A 25,633-nucleotide genomic window follows, 5' to 3' on the forward strand; every position below is an offset into this window, starting at 1 on the left:
GTTTAGCCACTTTTCTTGGTCGGCTTATGTTTTCCAGGACTTACTTCCGTGCATGAGCTTGGCCATGACTGTGACAGATTTTACAATCCTTGAAATGTTCCAGAAAGCTTAACTGACATACTTTTATCACATGTATGAAATTCCAAGTCTGTATCATTTTGTTTAGCGAATTTATAAGGTGTCAAACTTGAATTCTTCAATATCAGAAATGTTGCTTTTTGTATGCATTTCCATAGACTAATGCGTATAACATGCATAATACATGGATGTATGTTTACCAGTAGTTAAAAATTAAATGCAATTATCTCCACTTTTTAACCTCTTGTAGAGCTAAAGGGAAAGTTCACCCTGAAGAAACCTTTGTTTTAAAAATAGGAGAAGAAATAGTAAAAAGTATTGGTGAAGGTTTGAGGAAAATCCATGAAAGAGTAAGAGAGTTATTAGAGTTCAAAGTTTTGGTTTTGTGACGTCATAAACGAGCAGCTGCCCCATGTGTTATGTAATATAAAATACATAAATTTCAAATTTTGTATGGTTCCTGATGACTTAATTTTGTTTTCTATTCATGATCGGTTGTAAAATCATTTGTCTATTGATATACAAAGGGTACAGTGAAAACCATTTTCAATTTTCTGAGAAAATGACATTTTATTGACTTTTTACCATTCGCTATGTAGGAATGCTGCTCGCATATGACGTCACAAATCAAATAATTGAAATTCTAATAACTTTTTAATTATTTGATGAATTTTTCTCAAACCTTCAGCAATATTTTTAATTATTTTTTCTGCTATTTTTACAATAAACTTTTTGTCAGGGTGAACTTCCCCTTTAAGAGTAGGGTTTTCTTTATCAGCTACATAAAAATAAGTGTTCGCACATCAAGGCCTGACCCTCTCATGGGGGTGGGGGTGTCGAAGTCACCCCCCCCCCTGCCCTTTGTTATATCATGTTGTTGTACATGTTGTATGTTGCCTATTTGTTAAAAAAATAACTTTTTTGAGCACCATGGAGGCAAAAACAGGCATTTTCTACAGTACAGCCACTTTGATCTCTTTGAAACCACTTTGGCTTTGTTCTACCAGCTAAATCTAAAGAAGTGGCACATCGAATCCTACCCTTCGGGGGGGGAAGCTTTTGCTTAATATTGCCAATTTATTTGAAAATTCACAATTTTGGACCCAACATTGAGGCCAAAAAGCGTTTGTGCTTTGTTGTACACCCCATTTTATTGATTTGAAACCACATAGAAAGGAAGAGTTTACCAGCTTCATATAAATAGGCGCTGGCACGCCGAGCCCTAGCCCTCTCAAGGGCTGTATAAGTCAACCCCTTCCCCTCTATATCATGTATATTGCCTATTTCATTGGATATTACACCATTTTGAATCCCCTTTGAGGCAAAGGATATTTCTACTATATAGTACAGCCAATTTTATTTTCTTGCAATGACTTGGCTTTGCTCTATCAGCTATATATAAACAAGTGCTGGCCAATAAAAACCTTCCCCCTCCGGGATGCAGTTGAAATCACCCCATCTCTTTTGCATTATTGCATATTTATTGAAAAATTCACCATTTTGAAGCCCCCATTTAGGAAAAAAGCATTTCTGATATATAGTTCTTCATCTTTTACTGCCTTGAAACCACTTAGGGAGGAAAGAATAGGTTTTGCTTTATCAGCCACACATAAAGAAGTGTTGGCAAATAAAAACCTACCCCCTCCGGGAGGCTGTTGAAATCACCCATCCCTTCTGCATTATCGCCTTTTTATTGGAAATTCCCCATCTTGGAGCCCCAATTTATGCAAAAAGGCATTTTGATATAAAGTTCTACAAATTTTACTGCCTTGAAACCACCTAAGGAGGAAAGAATAGGTTTTGCCTTATCAGCCACATATAAAGGGCTGACAAATAAAAGCCTATCCCCTCCGAGAGGCTGTCGAAATCACCCCATCCCTTTTGCATTATTGCCTATTTACTGAAAAATTCACTATTTTGAAGCCCTCTTTGAGGCAAAAAGGCATTTCTGATAAGAGTTATGCCTTTTTTTCTCTCTTGAAACCACTCGGAGAGAAAAGAATAAAGGCTTTGCTTTAACAGCTACATATAGAGACATGCTCGATTATAAAAGCATATAACCCTAACCCTACCCCTTTTTCATTATTGCTTATTTATTGGAAAATTCACCATTTTGGTGCCCCAATTGAGGCAAAAAGGCGGTTCTGATATATAGTTCTGCCGCTAATTACCGCCTTGAAACTACTTGGAGAGGAAATATAAGGCTTTCCTCTATCAGCTATATATAAAAAAGTGGCTCTACTATATGCCAGAAACACCATTTTTGCCTCAATGGGGGCTCCAAAATGGCGAGTTTTCCAATAAATTGGCAAAAATCGTAAAAAAGGTGGGGTAACATTAATAGTCCCCTGAAGTGGGCAGGCTTCGATATGGCAGCAATGCAACATATATATCTGAAAGAGGGGAACCTACTCTTTCCTCTCCAGATGGTTTCAAGAAAATGAAATCGGGTGGTTCATACAGCAGAAGTGCATATTGCCTCAAAGGGGGCTCAAAAATTTTTGAATTTTCAAATGATTAGGCAGTAATGCTAAAGGGGTGGGATGGTTTGACAGCCGCCCAGATGTGTAAGCTTTAATGTGCCAGCACTACTTATAGATGCCTTTGTACCTCAATGGGGGTTAAAAAATGGTGAATTTTCCAGTGAATAGGCAATAATGCAAAGGGGGAGGGGGTGATTTCGACAGCCCCCAGAAGGGGGTAGGCTATTATTTGCCAGCACGTATTTATAGCTGATATTCTTTTTTCTCTAAGAGGTTTCAAGATAAAAAAAAGTGGCAGAACTATATATCAGAGACGCCTTTTTTCAGCGTTCTCGCCAGAAAAAAATTCACCCATGTCGGGGACTTGTGCTGCCACTCCTGGGGGGTGGGTGCAGGAGGGGGGTCACCCCTCCCTTGCGGAGCGCCGAAGCGACGGCCTTTTCATCAAATAGAGACGCTAAGGAAGCCCCATTGTGGCGTATTTTTAAGCCCACACAAATGCACATAAATGCACAGATACTTGCCGTTCAGTCCAAAGAAAGAGGAAAAAAAAAGCCTATGCTTGCGAAGATTGAAGGCAAACAAGCTATTTCGTGGGAAGAGTAAGTTTTCTTCTTTTTTTTTTAATGTTTATAAAGTTTGAATTCCGAAAATCATCGTCGATACACAAATATGGGCAAAGGCTCTTGGAAATCACGAAATGCATTCAACTTCGGAACAAAACAGCGTTCATGATTGAGGGTCGTGTGATATGTAATGGAGTTGGTCAATAGAGTCGAGACGCGTCATCCAACTTAATTCGCTGAGCTAGCTGAGCGCATGCGTTTGGCTTTCAAGCACATACACAAATGCAAAATATATCATGGACACTTCCTAGTGATTTATGACTGTGTGTTCCAACACCAAACAACGTCATGGCGTGTAGATCGACATGTAAGTTTTGTGTGAGTCTGTGATCTGACGTTTCACCATGGAGCATAGCCGGTGTGATGTGCGGGGTAAACGGGGGAATAGGCAACGGAACGACCGTACCGTGCCGTCATATGCCCGCAATAGCAGCCGCGACTTGCCACTTTCCTCGCCGTAGTAGGCCTGTAAGTGGTCTTCAGTTGGTAGGACTTCGGCGCAACCCGATAAATGAAGTTGATATCACTAAGATGAGTTCATGGAGTGTATTATTTTTTTCTGAATATTTCCATTTAATTTTCCACGCATGTCGCCACGCATGTTGCTGAAATCTTCATTTCTGCACGCATGGTGTTTGAACCATGCGTATTATACACTGGCGAGAACGCTGGCCTTTTTGCTTCAATGGGGGCTCCAAAATGGTGAATTTTCAACAAGTTGCCAAATACCAAAAATTAGCCGGGTAACTTTTACAGCCGTCTGAAGGAGATAAGCTTCGCTTTGCCAACACTTCTTTATATGGAGCTAATAGAGCAAAGCCTACTCTTTCCTTTCCAAGTTTAATAGTAGAAACGTCCTTTTGCCTTGATGGGTGATCCAAAATTGTGAATTCCAACAAATACTGAAAATTGGTGAGGTAAATTCTATAGCATCCTGAACATTCTGAAGGGTATAGGCTTTATAGCTGATAGAGCAAAGCCTACTCTTTCTTCTCCAAGTCATTGCAAGAAAATAATATTGGCTGTATTACATAGTAGAAACGCGCTTTTGTTTCAATGGATGATGCAAAATGGTGAAATATCCAATGAAATTGGCAATGTACATGATATAGAGGGGGGGTTGACTTAGACAGCCCCTGAGAGGGCTAGGGCTCGACGTGCCAGCGCTTATTTATATGTAGCTGGTAAACTTCCTTTCTAAGTGGTTTCAAATCAATGGGGTGTACAACAAAGCACAGACGCTTTTTTGCCTCAATGTTGGGTTCAAAATTGTAAAATTTCAAATAAATTGGCAATATTAAGCAAAAGCTCCCCCCCCCCTCTCGAGAGGGGTAGGCTACGATGTGCCACTTCTTTTTCCTCTCCAAGTAATTGGCAATATTAAGCAAAAGCTCCCCCCCCCTCTCGAAAGGGGTAGGCTACGATGTGCCACTTCTTTTTCCTCTCCGAGTATAGCAGAAATGCCTATTTTCGCCTCCATGGGTGCTCCAAAAACAGTTGTTTTTCTAACAAATAGGCAATATACAACATGTACAACAACATGATATAACAAAGGGCAGGGGGGGGGGGTGATTTCGACACCCCTACCCCCATGAGAGGGTCAGGCCTTGATGTGCCAACATATTTTTTATGTAGCTGATAAAGAAAAGCCTACTCTTAACTCTCCAAGTGGTTAAAAGCGGAGATAATTACATTCAATTTACAACTACCAATAAAAATTATACATCCATGTATTATATATGTTATACGTATTAGTCTATGGAAATGCATACAAAAAGCAACATTTCTGATATTGAAGAATTCAAGTTTGACACCTTATAAATTCGCTAAACAAAATGATACAGACTTGGAATTTCATACACGTGATAATAGTATATTGGTTAAGTTTTCTGGAACATTTCAAGGTAATTGATTCATTTTTCTTAGAATTATGTAAATTCATGTATTTGCAAAATTTGCAATTTTTGGGAAAAAATTACAAAAACTGCAGTTTCGTACTAAAAATCTCAGCCAAATGACCTAGTTATCCCCCATAAATAGTATCAAATTGTAGTAAATTTAATTGGCTTTCATATGACACTAATTTCATGGCAATTGGATGCTTGTGTCAAAATCTATGGACGAATATTCAAATTTTATGAAAATTTGGCGGCCATTTTGAAAAAGCGCCCTCACAGGTTAATTTTCAGGATACAGCCTGTTTACCTCATATCTTCATATTCAGCGTAGAGAACTGGTCTAGACTCTAGAGGCAATATATGAACATTTCTCCTTTTCCAAGTGGCACCTTGCTCAATTATAACCCGGACTAAATAGATGATCTGAAATCTTATCTTTGAAATGTCATGTAAAAATAAATTTTCATCATGCTTGAGCGAACATGAGACGTTTTTTTTTTTGGGGGGGGTTCAAAAAGAGGCTTGAGCCAAAATGGCAGAAATGAGAAATTCAATGATCAGACTTCTTGCTAATCAGCAGACTTCCTCTTAACCTTTTCATCTTTTTCCAAGATTTTTGTCTCACCTTCATAGCAGTGTGAGACTATAGGCGCCGCTTTCCGACTGCGGCGGCGGCAACACCAAATCTTAACCGAAGGTTAAGTTTTTTAAATGACAGCATAACTTAGAAAGTATATTGACCTAGTTCATGAAACTTGGACATAAGGTTAATCAAGTATCACTGAACATCCTGCATGAGTTTCACGTCACATGACCAAGGTCAAAGGTCATTTAGGGTCAATGAACTTTGGGCCGAATTGGGGGTATCTATTGAATTACCATCATAACTTTGAAAGTATGTTGGTCTAGTTAATAAAACCTGGAGTAATCAAGTATCACTGAACATCGTGTGCACATTTTAGGTCACATGACCAAGGTCAGAGGTCAATGAACTTCAGTCACAATGGGGTATTTGTTGAATTACCATCATAACTTTGAAAGTTTATAGATCTGACTCATTAAACTTGGACGTGAGAGTAATCAAGTATCACTGAACATCCTGTACGAGTTTCAGGTCACATGATCAAGGTCAAAGGTCATGTAAGGTCAATGAACTTTGGCCATGTTCGGGGTATTTGTGGAATTACCATCATATCTCTGTAAGTGTATTGGTGTAGTTCATAAAACATGGACATAAGAGTAACCAAGTATCACTGAACATCTTGTGCGAGTTATAGTAGTTTTCAAAGTCAGCACTGCTGCTATATTGAATCGCATGATGCAGGCGAGACCACCAGAGGCATTCCACTTGTTGCTTAAAGAAGTAATATTCAAAGCTAAAAGAGAACATATCAATAAGTAACAGCCACAGAATAATTCGTGCAAATAAACAGATATAAAAATGAATTTTGACCGCATAATTAGAAAATTATTGCAAAAATAATTAAAGGTTAAGAGGAAGTCTGCTGATTAGCAAGAAGTCTGATCATCATATTTATCATTTTATACCATTTTGGCGCAAGCCTCCTTTTTATATATCCCCAGACAAAAAAATTCTGTGTTTGCTCAAGCATGAACAAAACTATTTTTTAATGGCATTTGATCGATGAGCGTGATCGGTTCATCACGGACGGACATTTGATGGATTTTGAAGGCCTGTAACAAATTAGGAATAAGATGAACAAGGTTCCTTTGTGTTTTATAGTGAGGGGTAGGACAAAGTATTCTGAATGATGAAAAAAGTATGTCGCCATGTTTACCTACAAACATAGGAAAGACGTAGAGTTGGAGTTGATTCCAACACCCTCTTTCATCGTTAAGAATCAGACCTTTTATTCTGGTTCTGTCGAGGTCTTTTTGGTCCACTTTCTGACTTCTCTGTTTTGGAGGACAAAGTATGGTGCCCTGTTGGGGTACTTAAGTGATGCCTAGACAGGATTAAGGAGGTCCATAATTCGGATCAACTCTGTCATTTCGCAGGAACGCTTCTCTGCGGCTTCCTGCGACTCTACCTCTCTTTGGATTGTTGAGGCAATCCAAGCAGTGGGCACGGATGTGTTGCTTTCTGCTGCAAGGCAGAAGGCTCATGATACTAAAAGTATCGGCATGTACTGGGCTCTTCTTCAAGGTGTTCCACTCGACATTTTGAAGGCCGCTTTCCGGCGTTCTGCCAATTCCTTCACTTCTTTCTATTTAAAAAGTATTCCCTCTGGTGAGGATAGGTTCCGTCATCAGCCTTAAATGCCACGTTTCATTGATATCTCCCTAGAACTTGTACTTCTTTGTTTTGCCTCCCGTGTTTATCCGTGCTAAGGTAGCAAAAGTAGATGGATTCATCGCGGTTATTAAATTAAATCATTGGCCCTTTGAGTGCGATGGGCTTCCACAGAAGCCGAGATTTGTTTGGTTTAATTCGATTAAGTTTTTCAGCTTTTTCGTAATTGTTATGTACTAAAACCTCTGCCGCTATGTCCTTTATAAACCTATTTCGATAACAGAATGAAAAAATACACAGCTACATTGGAAAAAATCACGAAAATAGGAAATTATTTCAACTTTACCTGATTTTTGTCTCGCCTGCGTAACGGAGCGAGACATAGGTATCACTATTTCGGGTGTCGTCGTCGTCAACAATTGTGTTGTACACCCAATAACTTTCTATAGCTTCGAGGTGGGATCACCAAATTCATACCAGAGGTCTATCTCCTGAAGGCACAGGTCAAGTTCCAATATGAGTCGAATTTCAGTAAGGTCAAAGGTCATTGAACTTTCCATGACTGGCACAATTGTGTTGTACACCCAATAACTTTCTATAGCTTCGAGGTGGGATCACCAAATTCATACCACAGCTCTATCTCATGAAGGCACAGGTCAAGTTTCAATATGAGTCGAATTTCAGTAAGGTCAAAGGTAAATGAACTTTCCATGACTGGCACAATTGTGTTGTACACCCAATAACTTTCTGTAGCTTCGAGGTGGGATCACCAAATTCATACCAGAGGTCCATCTCCTGAAGGCACAGGTCAAGTTCGAATATGAGTCGAATTTGAATAAGGTCAAAGGTCAATGAACTTTCCATGACTGGCACAATTGTGTTGTACACCCAATAACTTTCTATAGCTTCGAGGTGGGATCACCAAATTCATACCAGAGGTCCATCTCCTGAAGGCACAGGTCAAGTTCGAATATGAGTCGAATTTGAATAAGGTCAAAAGTCAATGAACTCTCCATGACTAGCACTGTGCTATGTTGTACACATAATAACTTTCTATAGCTTCGAGGTGGGATCACCAAATTCATAACAGAGGTCCATCTCTTGAAGGTACAGGTCAAGTTCAAATGTGACCCGAATTTGAATGAGGTCAAAGGTCAATGAACTTTCCATGACTTGCACTGTGCTGTGCTTTACACACAATAACTTTCTATATCTTCGAGGTTGGATTGCCGAATTCATACTTAGAGGTCCATCTCTTGAAGGTGCAGGTCAAGTTCGAATGTGAGTTGAATTTGATTAAGGTCAAAGGTCAATGAACTTTCCATGACTGGCACTGTGCTGTGTTGTACACACAATCAACTTTCTATAGCATCGAAACAGGTATTAAAGATATCTGACTGGTACTGTATGTTCGGATGCTTTATGCATCTGTTTGTTCCACTAATGGCATGACCTTATCTGTTTGTTCCACTAATGACATGACCTATAGTTTTGACATGCAGTCTCTTCATGACTGCAATATGCAGGCAAGACAACGCTTGGCGTTTGCCTTGTTTTGTTGGAGTCAGACGGGGACGAAAAAATTCTGTGACGAGCATGTACGCTCACGCACAAGGCCTGATCACATGATTTGATCCCTATCGTTGTTCTGATAGATAGCTAACATTTTTCTGCAAGATTATCATGTAATAAGCTACGCGTTTATTCACCATTTTCATCTTATTATTTGTTTCATCAAGGAGATATCACTCTAGAATGATATCTCCTTGGTTTTATCAATTGTATTTTTAGAAAAAACAAGCTTTTAATTACAAAAGTAATGCCCTAGTAATTTGAGCTGATCTCGGTGCACTTTTGAACTTTTTCGCTCCCCTCTTATTAATTTTGTCTACTTATTCTGAAAAAAGGAGAAAAGAAAGCAGTCTAGCACACCATTCATCTTAATATGCTCTTTTCAAAAGGGAAAATCCATGTAGTTCGTGATATCTGCACTACCGAACAAAAGAATGTCTGGGCGGCCACTCAAACAAATTCCTTCGGAAAAGAGCAGGATACAGATGGTCAATGCCCCGAACAAAAGGAGGATTAGTTTTTATTAGCAGGATGACCTATTGAATGCTTTTCGTACTTAGCAGTACAAAACGCTTTTATGAATACTTTTTTCGACCAACATACTGTATCTAAAAAAAACCTTTGTCTCGTTTACCGACAACACAGGTACTTATGATATTCTTAAGTGATTCATATTGCATAAAAGCGCTTCCCCCGGGTAATGATGCATATAAGGATGGAAGAAGAATCATTTAGGGAAATTATTTTTTTTAAATTCAGATGTCACAGAGAATGAGAGACAGCGATAAAAGGGGATATAGGCAAGTGCGCTTTTGATAAAATTCCATGAACATCTACTTAAACGAATAACAACATGACCTTATTTTTTGGTTAGATTAATTAAAAAAGAAATCTCACAACGTTTGTTGTCTACCCAGGTTATCAATATAGAAAATGGAAGATGATATAGAATTTATTGTAAAATGACAGTTACAGTAGTAGATTTAAAAGTTTTTTTGGCACATTATTTGAGAAACTGGGGGAAAACCCCCTAAATTTTCGACATGATGGCCACGATGCAACAGGACGAGAGGCCCACAAATGCAACCATTTCCGATCAATACAAGTTGGCAAAATCGAGGCATACTCTCGGAACAGTTTCCGATGAAGAGAGAGAGGGGGGGACGTTACATGTAATGTAAAATGACAGATACTGAGAATAAAAAATCAGAGAGAAAGGATAAAGGGGGATGTGGGCGGGTATATATACCTCGTAATTCTAATCGGGGAGAAGGAAGACGATGCAGATATAATTCAAATGAGAACTCAGAGAAAAAAGGTGTAGAAGGGGGGACATAGATAAGAAAGCGGTAGATAATACATTCAGTTACAGGTTAGAAACCAGAAAAAAGGTAAACGAGAAAATTCCTTGTATGGTACCGTTTTATAAATACATGTATATTTTATATCGACAAATGCGCAATAACTTAAACAATTTTACCATCCGCCAGTCAAATAGAAGGATTTCAGTAGCTGTCAACTGTTATTGAAAATGTGTAAACAAATTTTATATCAAACTGGCCCCTGGTGCACTTTTGAACCCCCCTGCTTTCTCTCATCTTATTGCTCTTATTTTTGTCTTCTTTTTCAAAGGAAATTAACAGAAAATAAAGCAATTTAGAACACCTTTTGTCTTCTGCTCTTTTGAAAATGAAAATGTAAATGCAGTTCTTAATCTTGGCACTCCCCAGACAAAAGCAAGACATAGCGGACGCTCAAACAAATTCATCATAAAAAGAGCAGGGGACAAAATAGCCAACGCCCTGAATAAAAGGAAGATTTGTGTATTTTGTCAGGATGACCTACTGAATGCTTTTCGTATTTAGCAATACAAAAACCTTTTTAGGAATAAGCTTTCAAAAGTAAATGTTTACTCATTTATTGACAAAACATGCAGGTGCTTAAGACATGACAAGAACATTTTCTTCTTGAGCATGACAGTGCTTTCTTCATAAAAATATAATTTCCCCTGGGTGATGATACGCAGAAGATGCAAGTGAGATTCAGAAAAAGAATAGAAAGTGCAAATCAAGATACATGTATAGGAGAATGATAAAACGACAGAAAGGGTGAGAGGGAAAAAAGAGGAAATAGATTATAAAGGTAAAATGTAAACCATAGTGTTCGCTTTTGCTATTGCATGAATATTTACTTATAAAGAATTAAAGATTACTAGTCCCCCACCTCAATTTGTAATTAACGTCAATTTATAGAATGAATTTGTCATGTTAGGTTTTGGAAGCCCTTCATCTCATTCTCTCTCTCCCAGGTGAAATTTTTGTACTAAAAAATTGACAAAAGCATAATCAGATCAAATGCTAAAACTGACAATGAACTAAAAGTTTCCTCGCCGGAAATTGAGGAAATAGAGTGAGAATTTACGTTGAGGCATCCACCTAAATAAAACACGTTTGCTTGGTGTGTCCCTACAGACCCCTTTCAATCTTACAGCTACCCCCCTAATAAATGTTAATAGTTTTCTTACTTTTTCGCCAGTTATTTTTTTTTTTTCCTGGCAAATAGCGGAGTAGAAAAGGATCCACATAAACAAAAAAGGCAGGTTGACCTTATATTTTTCTTGACGGCAAACATACTTATGGGGCACTTACTCTGGTGAGCATCAACACTAAAATATTTGAAAAAGATGTATAAATAACAGGAGCTGTTGAGCGTTTTTGATAATGGAGGGGTTGAGCTGAATGTGGGACCATTAATAACGAAATTAACACCCGTTGAAGTTTGCAGCACGTATGCGTGTGAGCTCTCCCTATAGGCCATATATGGGCAAAAACATGACTATTGAAAATTCACTGTAGCTCTTTAAATAGTCCGTTGACCCCCAATTTTTTTTTTCATATAGCGATAGAGTATGAGTTGTAGATTTTATTTCATGTCACCATTGTCCCTCAATTTGATCATGACGTCATCAAATTTATGCAAATTTGATTATAACTCCGTAAATATTGATAATTTTTCGCCCAGATATCGATATGTTGTAGTTTAGAATGTACTCTTTCTCCTCAGTATTCATGATTTTTCATTTTGAGAAACGAATCATGGCGTTAAACAGCAATGAAAAGAGGCATGTCATTTTTCCTCATTTTGCGTGTAATCTCTATGGGACTTATGACTTTTTCTCAAAACTACATTCTCCATCTATTTCTTGAGCTATATCTCCATTTTTTCTTGGTAGTTATCCCTGAGCTTTTAGTATGATGTAGCTGAGATTCTTAGCTTTCGGAAGCGTTGCCTTCATTTTTCCATCAGATGCCGGGATCATGCCCATTTTTCGCTTGCAAAATTGGATTTGTAATTCTCAAATTTGCTTATGTGTAATCTCTATGGGAACGTATAATCCCTATGGGGAATATCGTGGCTGAATGGATAACGCACTTGACTTGCGTTCTCGGGGGCGCAGGTTCGAGTCCTGGGGTAAACGAGATGATTTTTTTTTCTTTTTTTCTTTTTACCACCTCGTATATGATCCTTTATGACAAATAAAAGGTATAAAAGTTAAAATTTAGCAAGATAAAACAGATTATAATTAATTTTTTTCATATCACATGTATTGCCATATATTAAAGCGACCCTTTTCACAGTGCTTTATCATCTCCCGTCTTTCACAAGTATTCCATCCATAATGAACATTCCGTTGTCATCATGAAGATCATATTGATGTGCATGAACATGATGATAATGGTCATGATGCCGAGAATAAGTACAGACCACCTAATTCGTCCGCATGACGAATTAAAATATTATTTATTTTTATTTTTCCGCCCTTTTCTTGTTGCCATAAAATCTCAAAATCTACATTATCAATTATCTTCTAAATACCATCAGATATGGGGACTTATCATGTCATCTGTATAAAACCAGTTCAAGGTCAAAAGGTCATCATGACGTCATCTAGACGCCATTTTGTAAAATCACACGATCATATCTTCATGATCAATTATCAAAAATTAACAATATTTACATCACATTAACTTCAGGTCAATGGTCAACTGTCCATGGCATCAAAGGTCATGTAAAGGTCACGACGTGCGCGTAAGCGCGCATCAAAATTTCAAAATGCTCAAAATCACTTTTTGACCAAAGTAGAGTATGAATCAGGTCACTTAAAGCATTTCAAAAATTTGCACGCGCGTTCTCGCGCGTAACGTCACTATACAACATAGGATTGCCATTTTTTTCAGATCAATGCACCGATAATAACGGAATTAGTCTCCATCAAAGTTTACAGCATGCGCGCGCACCAACCATTGACAATATATGTGCAAAAACATGCCTATACAAAATTCATTATGACCCCCATTTTTTTTTCATATTCGAATAGAGTATGGATGGAAGATATGGTTTCATGTCACATTTGACCCGAAATTTTATCATGACGTTGTTGTATCGTGGGTTCTTGAATTAATATATATACAGTAACTGAAAGTAAAGGCAGAGAAACTAAATAGGTCCAGTTGCAGAGAAGTTTAATGGCAGACTCCCAGAATATCTGGATATCAAAATCAAGCAGGCACAGCCTAGGATTGGAATCTTTAACATTAAGAACTGATCATGCTAGGCATGTGCACAAACACAATAGAGGTGGTGAAGAATGCATTACAGAAAGATAGCTAATGTATTACCATTAATGGTTGCCATGCAATGTCTGAATACAACATTCTCCTCCTTGTTGAAATTTTGAAACTACTACTACATGTAGGTCATTACACTTTGGTTTGTTTACAAACATTGATCAAAGTATAAACAAATGAGTTTCAATCAATTATTAGCTTAGTGAAGAGATCGTTGTTGAAGGAAAAGTTTATATGTGAATTTTGTGATACATGTATATCTTGACATCCATATTTACTATAAATTGAACATAACATTATCAAATCTTTCAACAATAAACTTCACTTTTGTTTTTTTTTAAGTTTTACTTTGATTTGCAACAAAATTGTAAAACTAATTCAAGATTTGATTTCTCACATCAACTTAAGCAATATACCAAAAAGATGGTATCAAATCTTTCCAAGATTTATTATTTAATACCTCACATAATCCTGAAGGTATTTTGGTTCCTTCCTTAAGCAAGGTTTCCACTTTGGCGAGTTGGTGTTGCGAGTCATACGCGAGCTGCGCGAGCTCTAACTCGCCATAGCTCGCACAAGCTCGCGTGAAATTTACATTTTTTCCTGGAATTTGCTTCAGTGACAAAAGACTCAACATCGAGTTCACTACGCTCGCTGTACGAGTGAACCGAGCGCGAAACGAGTCAGGCCGAGCTTAGTATGAGTTGCGGTGACCTTTATACGACTTAAAGCGAGCTATGAACGAGTTATCAAGATTTTGTTACGAGTGATAAGAGTTTCATACGACCAAGGGACGAGATACGCACATTTTTGGCACTCAAAGATGGATGCCGGCGGCGGTGGCGTCAACACCAAATCTTAACCGAATTAGGTTAAGATTTTGAAATTAAATGGCATCATAACTTAGAAAGTATAAGGACCTAGTTCATAAAACTTGACCATAAGGTTTATCAAGCATTACTGAACATCCCTTTTGAGTTTCAGGTCACAAGACCAAGGTCAGAGGTCATTTGCGGTCAATGAACTTAGACCATGTTTACTGAGGGAATCAACATCAAAATCTTAACCTAGTCTACGGTTCAGTTTTTGAAATGTCATCATAACTTAGAAAATATATGAACCTAGTTCATGAAACGTGGACATAATGTTATTAAAGAATATAAACATCCTGCTTGAGTTTCAAGTCACATGACTAAGGTCAAAGGTCAATTAGGGTCAATGGACTTTGGCTAATTGGGGTATTTGTTAAATTAACATTATAACTTTGAACGTTTATGAATCTGATTCATGAAACTTGAACATAAGAGTAATCAGGTATCACTAAACATCCTGTGCGAATTTCAGGTCACATGTCCAAGGTTAAAGGTCAATGAACTTTAGTGATGTTCAGGTGATCTGTTGAATTACCATCATAACTTAGAAAGTTTATAGATCTGATTCATAAAACTTGGATATAAGAGTAATCAAGTATTACTGAACATCCTGTGAGAGTTTCAGGTCACACGACGAAGGTCAAAGGTCATATAAGGTCAACGAACTTTGGTCATGTTGGGGGTATTTGTGGAATTACCATCATAACTTTGAAAGCTTATGGATATGATTCATCAACTTGGATATTAGAGTAGTCAAGTATCACCGAACATCTCATGCCAGTTTCAGGTCACATGACCAAAGTCAAAGGTCATTTAAGATTATTGAACTTTGACCATTTTGGAGATTAATACTATATTGCTGTCATAACTTCCAAAGTTTAGATACAGTTTATAAAATGTGGATAAAGGGTAATCAAGTATCACTGACAACTGAAGTCTTAGGTCACATGATAAAGGTAAAATGTCATTTATTGTCAGTGAACGTAGTATTGTATCATTGTATGAATGGTGTTTTGTGAATAATTATTTTATAGTAGTTTTCAAAGTCAGCACTGCTACTATATTGGATAGCGTGATGCAGGTTAGACTGCCAGAGGCGCTCCACTTGGACCTTGTCTAGTTTGATGTCTTGTTCTTTTACCTTGGCTCTGCTCGTCATTGAACTTTTCTTCCGTTTCAATTGTCTCTTCCTGCACTTCTTCTACCCTTGTTTGAATGTCATCTTCATTTGCTGTTTCCCTACCTGAATGGCCACAACTCTTGGATCTTTTGGATCGAGGCATATTTTTCTCCTTATTTGTTTAAAGTTGTAATAATGCAGTGGCAACAGCCTTTTTAAAAGTAATTGTATACATTGCGTGGGTCAGTTAAAATGTTCACTTTAAAATAAACTCCCTCCTCGGTTTTAATAAATATCAATTGTTATTATCAATGATTAGATCATCTAATTTTCTTTAAAATGATACCCTACATGATATGATTATGGTTTACATGGAGGTGCAGTGCCTTGAAATGTGGGGCAAGGTCAAAATTCAAAATTAAGTTGCAAAGTGACACAATAATGAAAGTCACTGTTCCTTTTTCCGTGGTGATGAGTGAGTTTTTTAAGCGGTTTCTTTTGAGTTTGATCAGTAATCCCGCCTCGGTTTTAGTAAATATCAATGTTAAATTAATATCAATGAATAGTTTATTTAATTTTCTTTTAAAAATGATACTTTCCATGATGTGATTTTGGCTCACATGGAGGTGCAGTGCCTTGAAATGTGGGGCAAGGTCAAAATTCAAAATTTGCAAAATGACATAATATTGAAAGTCACTGTTCTTTTCATCCATGATGATGAGTGAGATTCTCAGCAATTGTTTTCATGCACCTTAACATCAACATTCAAATGGAATCAAACATACCTCTGCGCAAGCAAACACACAACAAACAAACATAAACCACAAGAAAACATTATGAAATGAAAAAGCAGGGCCAATGGATTTTCATCTGTATTGACACAGACAAAAGAATAATGTTCTGTATTGACCCTCCATGATTATTTCTGCTCGTTTTGCAGCTTTTTACTTCAAACTTCATCCAATAACACTTCAATTTTGCTCTTTTTTTGATGACATGATCATAACAAGCATGGGATCATTTTAAAGGGAATCAAATGATCTTTTGAAAGATATCAAATATGCATTGTGTAAAATTTGGAGTCTTGAGAAATTAATGGCCAAACTCAGATTTCCAAACTTTTTTGCTCGTTTTGCAGCTTTTCAATTCAAACTTCATCCAACACTTTTGAATCCTGCTCTTTTCGTGATGACATGATCATAACAAGCATGGTATCATTGTAAAGAAAATCAAATGACCTTTTAAATGATGTTAAATATGCAATGTGTAAATTTTGGAGTTGGGAAAAATTAATGGCCAAACTCAGATTTCCAAACTTTTTTTTTGGGGGGGGGTTTATATGTGGGGAAAATATAGATCACTGGACATTTATCATTCAGTCGGCATGCCTCTGAGCCCTTGCCACGCACTCGGAATAAACTCATTCGAAACTCGCTGTAACTCGGGGTGCTCGATCTAAAGTCGCGCTAATCTCGTGGGCACCTCCACTTGACTCGTAAAACGATCGCAATGCTCGTATCTCGCTCTTGAAAACTCGGAACGCACTCGCGTATACTCAGATGTGGCGAGTTATTACGAGTTATTGTGAGTTTATCTCGAGCTTCTTACGAGTTATTACGAGTACTGCGAGTATACAACGAGTTTAGGTGAGTTCAGCACGAGTTACAGCGAGTTAGCAAAATTTTTGAACATGTTCAAAAATTTTGAAAATGCTCACGACTTCAAGGACAGTTGTCCCGAGCTTGAACGAGCTCCGCCGAGTCATGCCGAGTTGTCGCAAGTTATCCCGAGTTTCATGGTGAGCTTTATGCGAGTTATCGCGAGTGCCTCATTTTGACAACTCGCTATTACTCGCCATAACTCGCGATGTTACCTCGCCAAAGTGGAAACCTTGCTTTACTCTACTACTTCTCCTCTCTTCTAGACCCCTTTCCCTAATCTGTCTATCTTCAGGGTCTCTTTCTGTGACCTGACTCTCTTCTCTTTCAGCAACAGAAGTGTGATTTTCTGTTGTACATGGGGACAAGTGAAAAGCGTTCCAAATTGTATGATCATCCAATTCAAATGTTGCTTTTCCTTTCTGTTTTATGATTTTTCTCTTCTCCCCAAACTTTGGAGTACCTTTCTTCACATGTCTTTGCTTCCTAACTCTAACAAAACTTCCTACTTGGAATTCTGACACTCTAGCTTTTCTTTTAGCATCTGTGTACTCTTCAGACTTTCTTTGTTTTTGTTTTTTTTACCCTTTGTTTGACTTCATTCTTCTTTCTTTGAGTCTTAACTGGCATTCTACCCTTTACATCTAACTTGGTTCTCATCTTCCTACCATGTAATAACTCTGATGGAGACAGACCTGTTACTTGATGAGGTGTTGATCTATATGCCAACAAAAGATCTAACGTAGTCTCTTTGAAAGACCTTTTTCCTTCGATCATAGCATTTTGAATGCTAGACTTCAAAACCCTATTGAACCGTTCTACCTCGCCGTTTGCACGAGGGTAGTACAACGATGATCTTACATGAGTGATACCATATTCTTCTAAGAACTCTTCAAACTCATGTGACACAAACTGCGGTCCATTGTCTGATACTAAATGGGTTGGAATTCCCTCTCTAGTGAACAAAGTTTTGAGAACCTGTATTACAGACCTGCTTGTTACATTGCTACAAAACGCTACTTCAGGCCACTTGCTATGGTAGTCAACTACTACAATTGCATATCTTTGGTCATGAGGTGCATTCTCAAAAGGACCAGTAATGTCAATTGAAATCTTTTCCCATGGTGAATTAGGAAATTCTACCGATTGCATTGGTGCACTGTGTGTGCGATGTGATTTGTCATTTTCTTGACAAGTGACACATCTTTTGATTGTTTCTTCAACGATTTTGTCAATATGTGGGAACCAGTATGTTTCTCTCAACCTTTGTTTAGTTCTCACAATGCCCTGATGTGCTGAATGAGCAAAATCTACAAACTTGGCCTGAAGTGACATTGGAATTACAATTCTATTCCCTCTCATCACAATGTCATCTACTATAGACAATTCATCTCTCAAGATGAGATATGGTTTGATCTCAGGAGGAAAGGATTTATGGTTACCAGACCATCCTTCCTCAATGTACTTTCTGACCTGTACCAATACTTCATCATTATTAGTTGCATCTTGTAACTCTTTGACAGTGACAGGTGAATCTACTCTTACTTGATTTAGAACATACTCTTCTTCATCTACTACATCTGACCATTCTTCATCACCTAACGGTAAGCGTGACAAAGCGTCTGCAACGTAGTTTTCTCGACCTGCTTTGTACTCTACAGTGTAATCAAATTGTAACAACTGAGCAGACCAGCGTGCTATACGCATGGTTTGTCTACCTGTACCTCTCGTACTCAACATGGTAACCAGTGCTTTATGATCTGTTCTAAGTACAAAGTGTCTACCCCAAAGGTAAGTATACCATTTGTTACAAGCCCAAACACCAGCTAACGCTTCTTTTTCACCTGTTGAGTATTTCCTCTCAGCGGGTGACAATGACCTGGAAGCGAATGCTATCGGAATCTCATGTCCCTCTTTGACTTGGGAAAGTACAGCCCCTAACCCATAATCAGATGCATCAGTGGTAACTACAGTATGTAAATTCGGATTGAATAACCCAAGAACAATTCTCTTTGCAATTGTACTTTTGACTTTGGGTTGCTTTTGACTTTGGGTTACTCTTGTTGCTCGGCCCCCCACTCAAAAGGTACATCTTTACACAAAAGACGTCTCATTGGTTCTACAACAGTGGCATAGTTTGGTACAAACTTAGTGTAGTAGTTTGTCATTCCTAACACTGACCTAAGCTTACTAACATCCGTAGGCGCTGGTGCCTCTAGAATAGCTTTGACATGACTATCATCAGGTGCTAGACCCTTACTACTCACACAATGCCCTAAGTAACTGAGTTCTGACAAGTAAAACTGACATTTACTAGGGTTCAAACGCAATCCTGCGTCTTGCAACTTCTTCAGTACATTGTTCAAGTGTTTGTCATGTTCTGATCTGTCCTTACCATACACGATGATGTCATCTAGGTAGCATTGAACTCCTGGTAGTCCTGCGAGGATACTACTCATGAGCTTCTGAAATGTGGATGGTGCTGACGCTAATCCGAAACAAACTCTCTTGAAGCGATATAATCCATCATGTGTGATGAACGCAGTAAGATCGCGACTTTCCTCATCCAATTCGAGTTGATGATACGCTGACGCTAGATCCATCTTAGAAAACACTGTGGATCCTTCCAGCTCAGAAAATAGCTCACCGATATCAGGTAACGGATAACTATCTACAACAATGGCTTTATTTACTTCACGTAAATCAACACAAAGCCTGATGCTTCCTGACTTTTTCGCGGCAACTACAATGGGAGAGATCCATTCACTTGAATCTATTTTCTCTATCACGCCTTCCTTCTCCAACCGCTTCAATTCTTGTGAAACCTCATCCTTCACAGATAAAGGTAACCTGCGTAACCTCTGTTGAACGGGCGGATGATTAGCTTTGACTTTGACGCGATGATTGAAGTTGCGTGCACAACCGAGACCTGGTGCAAACAAAGTAGGGAACCCCGGTGGAATGTCGCTTGATGTAGACGATGTGGACTCTGACGTTGATGTCGGAGAATCACTTCTGACCGTCTCGACGCAGAGCTTGCTGCCTTCAATCTTAAGCTTCAACTCGTCGAAGATATCCAAGCCCAGTAATGCTGAACCTCTGTGTACGACGAAAATCTTGGCGATCATTGACTTGGCTCCAACCTTTACCTGTGTCTCAAATATTCCAACTACTGGAATGTTTCCTTCAGAGTAGTCTGAAATGTTGACGTATGGTGGCTTGAGAGCATCGATTAGAAAGTGTTTCTTGTAGATGCTGAGCGGAATTATTGACACACTAGAGCCTGTATCAAGAGTCATGTGAACCTTGGCTTTGCCAGCGAGCTCAACTTCACACCTTATTGGCTTTGTAGGGTGAGTGTTCACGGTTAATACCTTGGGCGTTTCAAGTTCATCAGCTCCACTTTGCACTTTGCGGACTTTTCTGCTTTTCCGGCAAACCTTAGCCCAATGTCCAGTCTTTCCGCAGCTGTAGCATTTGCTCTCTCTTGCCTTACATCTCTCGTCGAATGCTGCATGAGATGGACTTCCACAATTTCTGCAACTGTTTTTCTGTGTTTTCTGCTCTGTTTTCTTCCTTTCTCTTCCCTCCACTCTACTTTCCTTCATTTTCTTTCTGTGTAGTTCATACACCTTCTCACTGTCACTTTCATGTCCCTTGGCAATTGCTTTGGAGTCTCGCTGTGCATCTTCGATGCATCTACTGAAATCAAGAACTTTCTGAAAGTTCAAGTCCGATTCTAATAGTAACCTCTCACGAATACGGGGATTGTGACAGCCTTCTACTACCTGGTCTCGCAGCATCTCGTCCTTCAAGTTTGCAAAAGCACAATGTTTTACAAGTTCTTGCAAGGCTGCTACATATTCAGCAACTGTCTCATCTGGCCTCTGTTTACGTCGTCTGAATCTATATCTCTCAGCGACTACGTTGATTCGCGGAACAAAGTACGCTTCTATGGCTGCCAATGCCTCCTGGTATACATTGGTAGCTGCTTGAGCCCCATGAGCTGGGCGTGGCTCTGATGGTGAGGAGATGTCCAGTGAGTAAAAGATTCGCTGTCCTTCAGCTCCCAGACAGTGTAACAGAAGCGCTTTCTTCCTATCCGGCAGAAATTCGCTGCCTCCTGAGGCTAGGAGATAATTCTCGAATTGCTGGAACCATAAATTCCATGGAGTCGTCGGTTTTCCAGGGTTTTGCAGAAAAAATGAAGGTGGAGGTATTGAAGTCATATTAATGAGTAAAATCAGGAACAATATCAGAAACTATAGAGTCATTTGAAATTAATGAAAAGACATCCTCGTCGCCAGAATTGATGTTGTATCGTGGGTTCTTGAATTAATATATGTACAGTAACTGAAAGTAAAGGCAGAGAAACTAAATAGGTCCAGTTGCAGAGAAGTTTAATGGCAGACTCCCAGAATATCTGGATATCAAAATCAAGCAGGCACAGCCTAGGATTGGAATCTTTAACATTAAGAACTGATCATGCTAGGCATGTGCACAAACACAATAGAGGTGGTGAAGAATGCATTACAGAAAGATAGCTAATGTATTACCATTAATGGTTGCCATGGAATGTCTGAATACAACAGACGTCATCAAAAGGGCGTTGGAACTCAAAATTCCCATTTTGCTACTTATGACATCATCATAATCATGCAGATTTGACTCTTAACTCTGTAGATTTTGGTCAATTTTCACTAGGTTTTTGATATGTTGTAGCTGAGGACATACTCTATGCAATGTGATGGCTATATTGTCATATTAAGGAAAGGATCATCTCTTTAAATGTCAAGTTATAGGGGTAAGTCCGCTCATTTTGTGTGCAATCTCTATGGGAAATGACTTTTTCTCAAAACTGAATTCTACATTCCTCTATTTTGCGAGCCATATCTCCACCTTTTTGTGTAGGTTTTCCCTGAGCTTTGAGTATAGTATAATGTAGCTGAGATTGTAAGCTATCGTAAATGTGGTCTCCATTTTCCGATCACTCGCAAAATTGGATTTGAGATCCTCTTAATTTGCTTATGTGTAAAAACTATGCAAAACAGTGTAGCTCAATTGGGAAGGCATATTAAAGACTTGTGTCCTTAGGGTCCGGGGTTCAAGAACAGGGGGGAACATAATTTTTTTTTCTTTTCAACATTTCACAAATGGTCCTTTATGACCATTACAATGTATATGAAATAAAACATTGGACAATAAAATAGATTAAAATCTGTTTTAATGTACAATATGTACATGCACATGTACAATATGTGGATGACCTACACTTTTTCACACTACTTTCTCATTTCTCTCTTTTTCAAGAGTATTCAACACATTCTTTTCGTAAGAGAAGTTGAGTTTTCATCATGATGATCATATTGATCTCAATATAAACATGCTGATTGTCTTCGTGATCATGAAATCAGAGACAGATCACCTAAATCGTCCTCATGATTAATTAAAATTCTAGTTACTTTTGTTTTCAGTTGTGAAAACCCCCAGAATGGTAATAAAATGAATAAAATGAAAGAACAAAATAAAACACTTATAATTTAGATGCTATAATTGCAATAGATAAAAATAATTTACTTTTTCTCATAGTGATGAATAGTAATCGCTAGCATGGTTATTTTGGAGGGGAAAAGGGAGAAAGATAAATGAAAAGTAGAATGAGACGAGGAGAGCGTTGGGAGATGTGATTTCAGATCTACTATTTGAGTCACATTTACCCCCTTCCCTCTTTGAAATTGCAACAGGAAAACAAATTGAATACTGGTATGCAATCTTCAATCGCCTAGCTTAGCCAGATAATATAGGAGCGCCTTGAGCACCTAACAAGGTGGATATGTGCGCAATATAAATACCCTATATTATTCAAAGAGAGCATTGAGTAGCTTTAACAATATGCAATGAAAAAAGCACTAGAGCAGACAACAAAGCGGTATTGATCGACCCCGACCTGTCCGCGTGTGCTGATTGCCCTTACGCATTTTTGTACACAGTGCCTATTGACTTGGGGAAAAGGCAAAGATTTGACAAAATAACACGACTTTTTCCTCGTAAATTTCTTAACTATTCTGTTGATTTGAGAAGCGAAACCTTTTTTTCTAGAAAGAAAAACATTTGATCTTTCATCTTTACATTTACTAAAAATCCTGAAAATACTTCAGTTTGGCGCAATTAGCAATTAATTCAAAAACACTGCCACAGATCCAAATACCAGCAATGTTCCAAAACGGCTCCACAGCAGGGAGAGGTATCCGGTTTCGCGGGCCCGCACTCAAAGGGTTAAAATACTTAGCTGATTTTCTAGTTGTTATACAATGTTATCGGATGTATCCATCTACTATCCCTCCCCAATGCCTTGCGTGGCAACATGTCACTTCTGCAAGTGCATGCATGCTTGCAATCATGGGGTTGGTACAAAAGGAAGTGCTTAGTTACTAGCTCACCGGGAGATGGTACTATTGTGCAAAAAATTGTGTATTATATTCATGGGCAGTTCATGAAATACAAACTAGCAAAAGTAGATGGATACATCTGATTTTATCGTAGATAAAAAAATGTTCATGTTTATTTTGAATTTGATGGAGTGCAAAAGGTCTTTCACTATATTGAGTGACTACAGCCTCATTATCCATTCGACCACAACATTTCCAAGAGACAGTAAATGCAGAGAATGAAATATAATATCAAATTAGATTTTGCAAGTGCAATACTGGCATAATGTCATGCCTCTATACATGTACATAGGTAGGTAAAGCGATACGAAATAGATATTCAATGCAGCCTTTGGAGTCAACTGGCTTCTGCAGAAGCAAAATACAATTATTTATTATTTTTGTCTGTAGAAGCATTGTTATTGACCAACTTTTGCAAATTTCAAAGGGAAAGCCCTTGTGATATTTTCATGCCAACTTAAAAAGAAAGACATATACAATTTTATAGCTACTTACAAAATTGATTAATTTCATCATTTTCCGACAATTTGCACTATTTTAGAGCTCACACATTATGAGAGATATATAATTCTGAACATATTTTGTATTATTTATGTGTGTTCTTGGCTTCTTGCGTGAATCTGACATAGTCAGCTTTTAATATTACTCAAATTATGGTAATTTCAGTGGCTGATAACACTTTATGCCGACAAAACTTACTAATGCATCATTTGATTTGATTTTGATTTTATTTATTTCTGCATTCAAGATAATATATGCAACATAACATCAAGGTGATACATTTAAGTTTTACAAAGCAATAAAGCAATGAAAAATAAATATCAACAAGAAGCAATATTCAATTAAAAGAAAATAACAGTTTAAATGAATGCAGGAGACTGTCATCGTGAGCGGTTAAGCTTGAAAATGATGGCGGCCTCGTAAAATGGTACATTAATTTGTTTCTTCATTGATCAAGTGGGTGCAATGCAGGTGCGGGTGAAGTAAAGGTCAGTTGAATAATTAACTTAAAGAGGGGGATGCATATGATTCGATGGTTTTTTGTTTAATAGTGGCTTTAAATGAGTATATTGTTCAACATGACTTAATATTGTCTGGAAAGTTGTTCCAAATATCAGAACCATAATGTCGAATTGATTTAAGAGTTATTAATAACTTAGGGTTGGTGAGATGAAAGTTTCCTGATGAGCGGGTTGGGTGGAATGAACAGACCTGTTAAACCTAAACATATTATTAAAGGACGGAGGTAGTTGATTATTAAAGTATTTGAACATAAAGATTGCTACTTGAATCGTATTGATATCAAATATTTTTAAGGTTTTGAGTTTATGAAACAATGGGTCAGAATGAGCCAAGTAATGTGACCCTGTGCACATACGGATTGCTCTTTTTGTCTCACCTGCGAAGCAAAGTGAGACTATAGGCGCCGCTTTTCCGACGGCGGCGGCGGCGTCAACATCAAATCTTAACCTGAGGTTAAGTTTTTGAAATGATGTCATAACTTAGAAAGTATATGGACCTAGTTCATAAAACTTGGCCATAAGGTTAATCAAGTATTACTGAACATCCTATTAGAGTTTCATGTCACATGACCAAGGTCAAAGGTCATTTAGGGTCAATGAACTTAGACCATGTTGGAGGAATCAACATCGAAATCTTAACCTGAGGTTAAGTTTTTGAAATGTCATCATAACTTAGAAAATATATGGACCTAGTTCATGAAACTTGGACATAAGGTTAATCAAGTATCACTGAACATCCTGCATGAGTTTCACGTCACATGACCAAGGTCAAAGGTCATTTAGGGTCAATGAACTTTGGCCGAATTGGGGATATCTGTTGAATTCCCATCATAACTTTGAAAGTTTATGGATCTGATTAATGAAACTTGGACATAATAGTAATCAAGCATCACTGAACATTTTGTGCAAGTTTCAGGTCTCATGATTAAGGTCAAAGGTCATTTAGGGTCAATGAACTTTGGCCGAATCGGGG

The 25,633-nt window shown here is 38.1% G+C and overlaps 2 protein-coding genes across 2 annotated transcripts; both read right to left on the bottom strand.

The window, feature by feature from the left end:
* Positions 1-17,744: 17,744 nt before the first annotated feature.
* On the bottom strand, positions 17,745-18,929 carry LOC121406812 (uncharacterized protein K02A2.6-like). The gene has a single exon (XM_041597682.1). The coding sequence runs from the start codon at positions 18,927-18,929 to the stop codon at positions 17,745-17,747; it is 1,185 nt and encodes a 394-aa protein (XP_041453616.1).
* Positions 18,930-19,243: 314 nt separating this feature from the next.
* On the bottom strand, positions 19,244-21,418 carry LOC121406814 (uncharacterized protein K02A2.6-like). The gene has a single exon (XM_041597683.1). It carries the CDS (start codon positions 21,416-21,418, stop codon positions 19,244-19,246), a length of 2,175 nt encoding a protein of 724 aa, XP_041453617.1.
* Between the last annotated feature and the right edge of the window lie 4,215 nt (positions 21,419-25,633).

The sequence above is a fragment of the Lytechinus variegatus genome, chromosome 2 (genome assembly GCF_018143015.1).
Source record: "Lytechinus variegatus isolate NC3 chromosome 2, Lvar_3.0, whole genome shotgun sequence".
Taxonomy (NCBI): Eukaryota; Metazoa; Echinodermata; class Echinoidea; order Temnopleuroida; family Toxopneustidae; genus Lytechinus; species Lytechinus variegatus.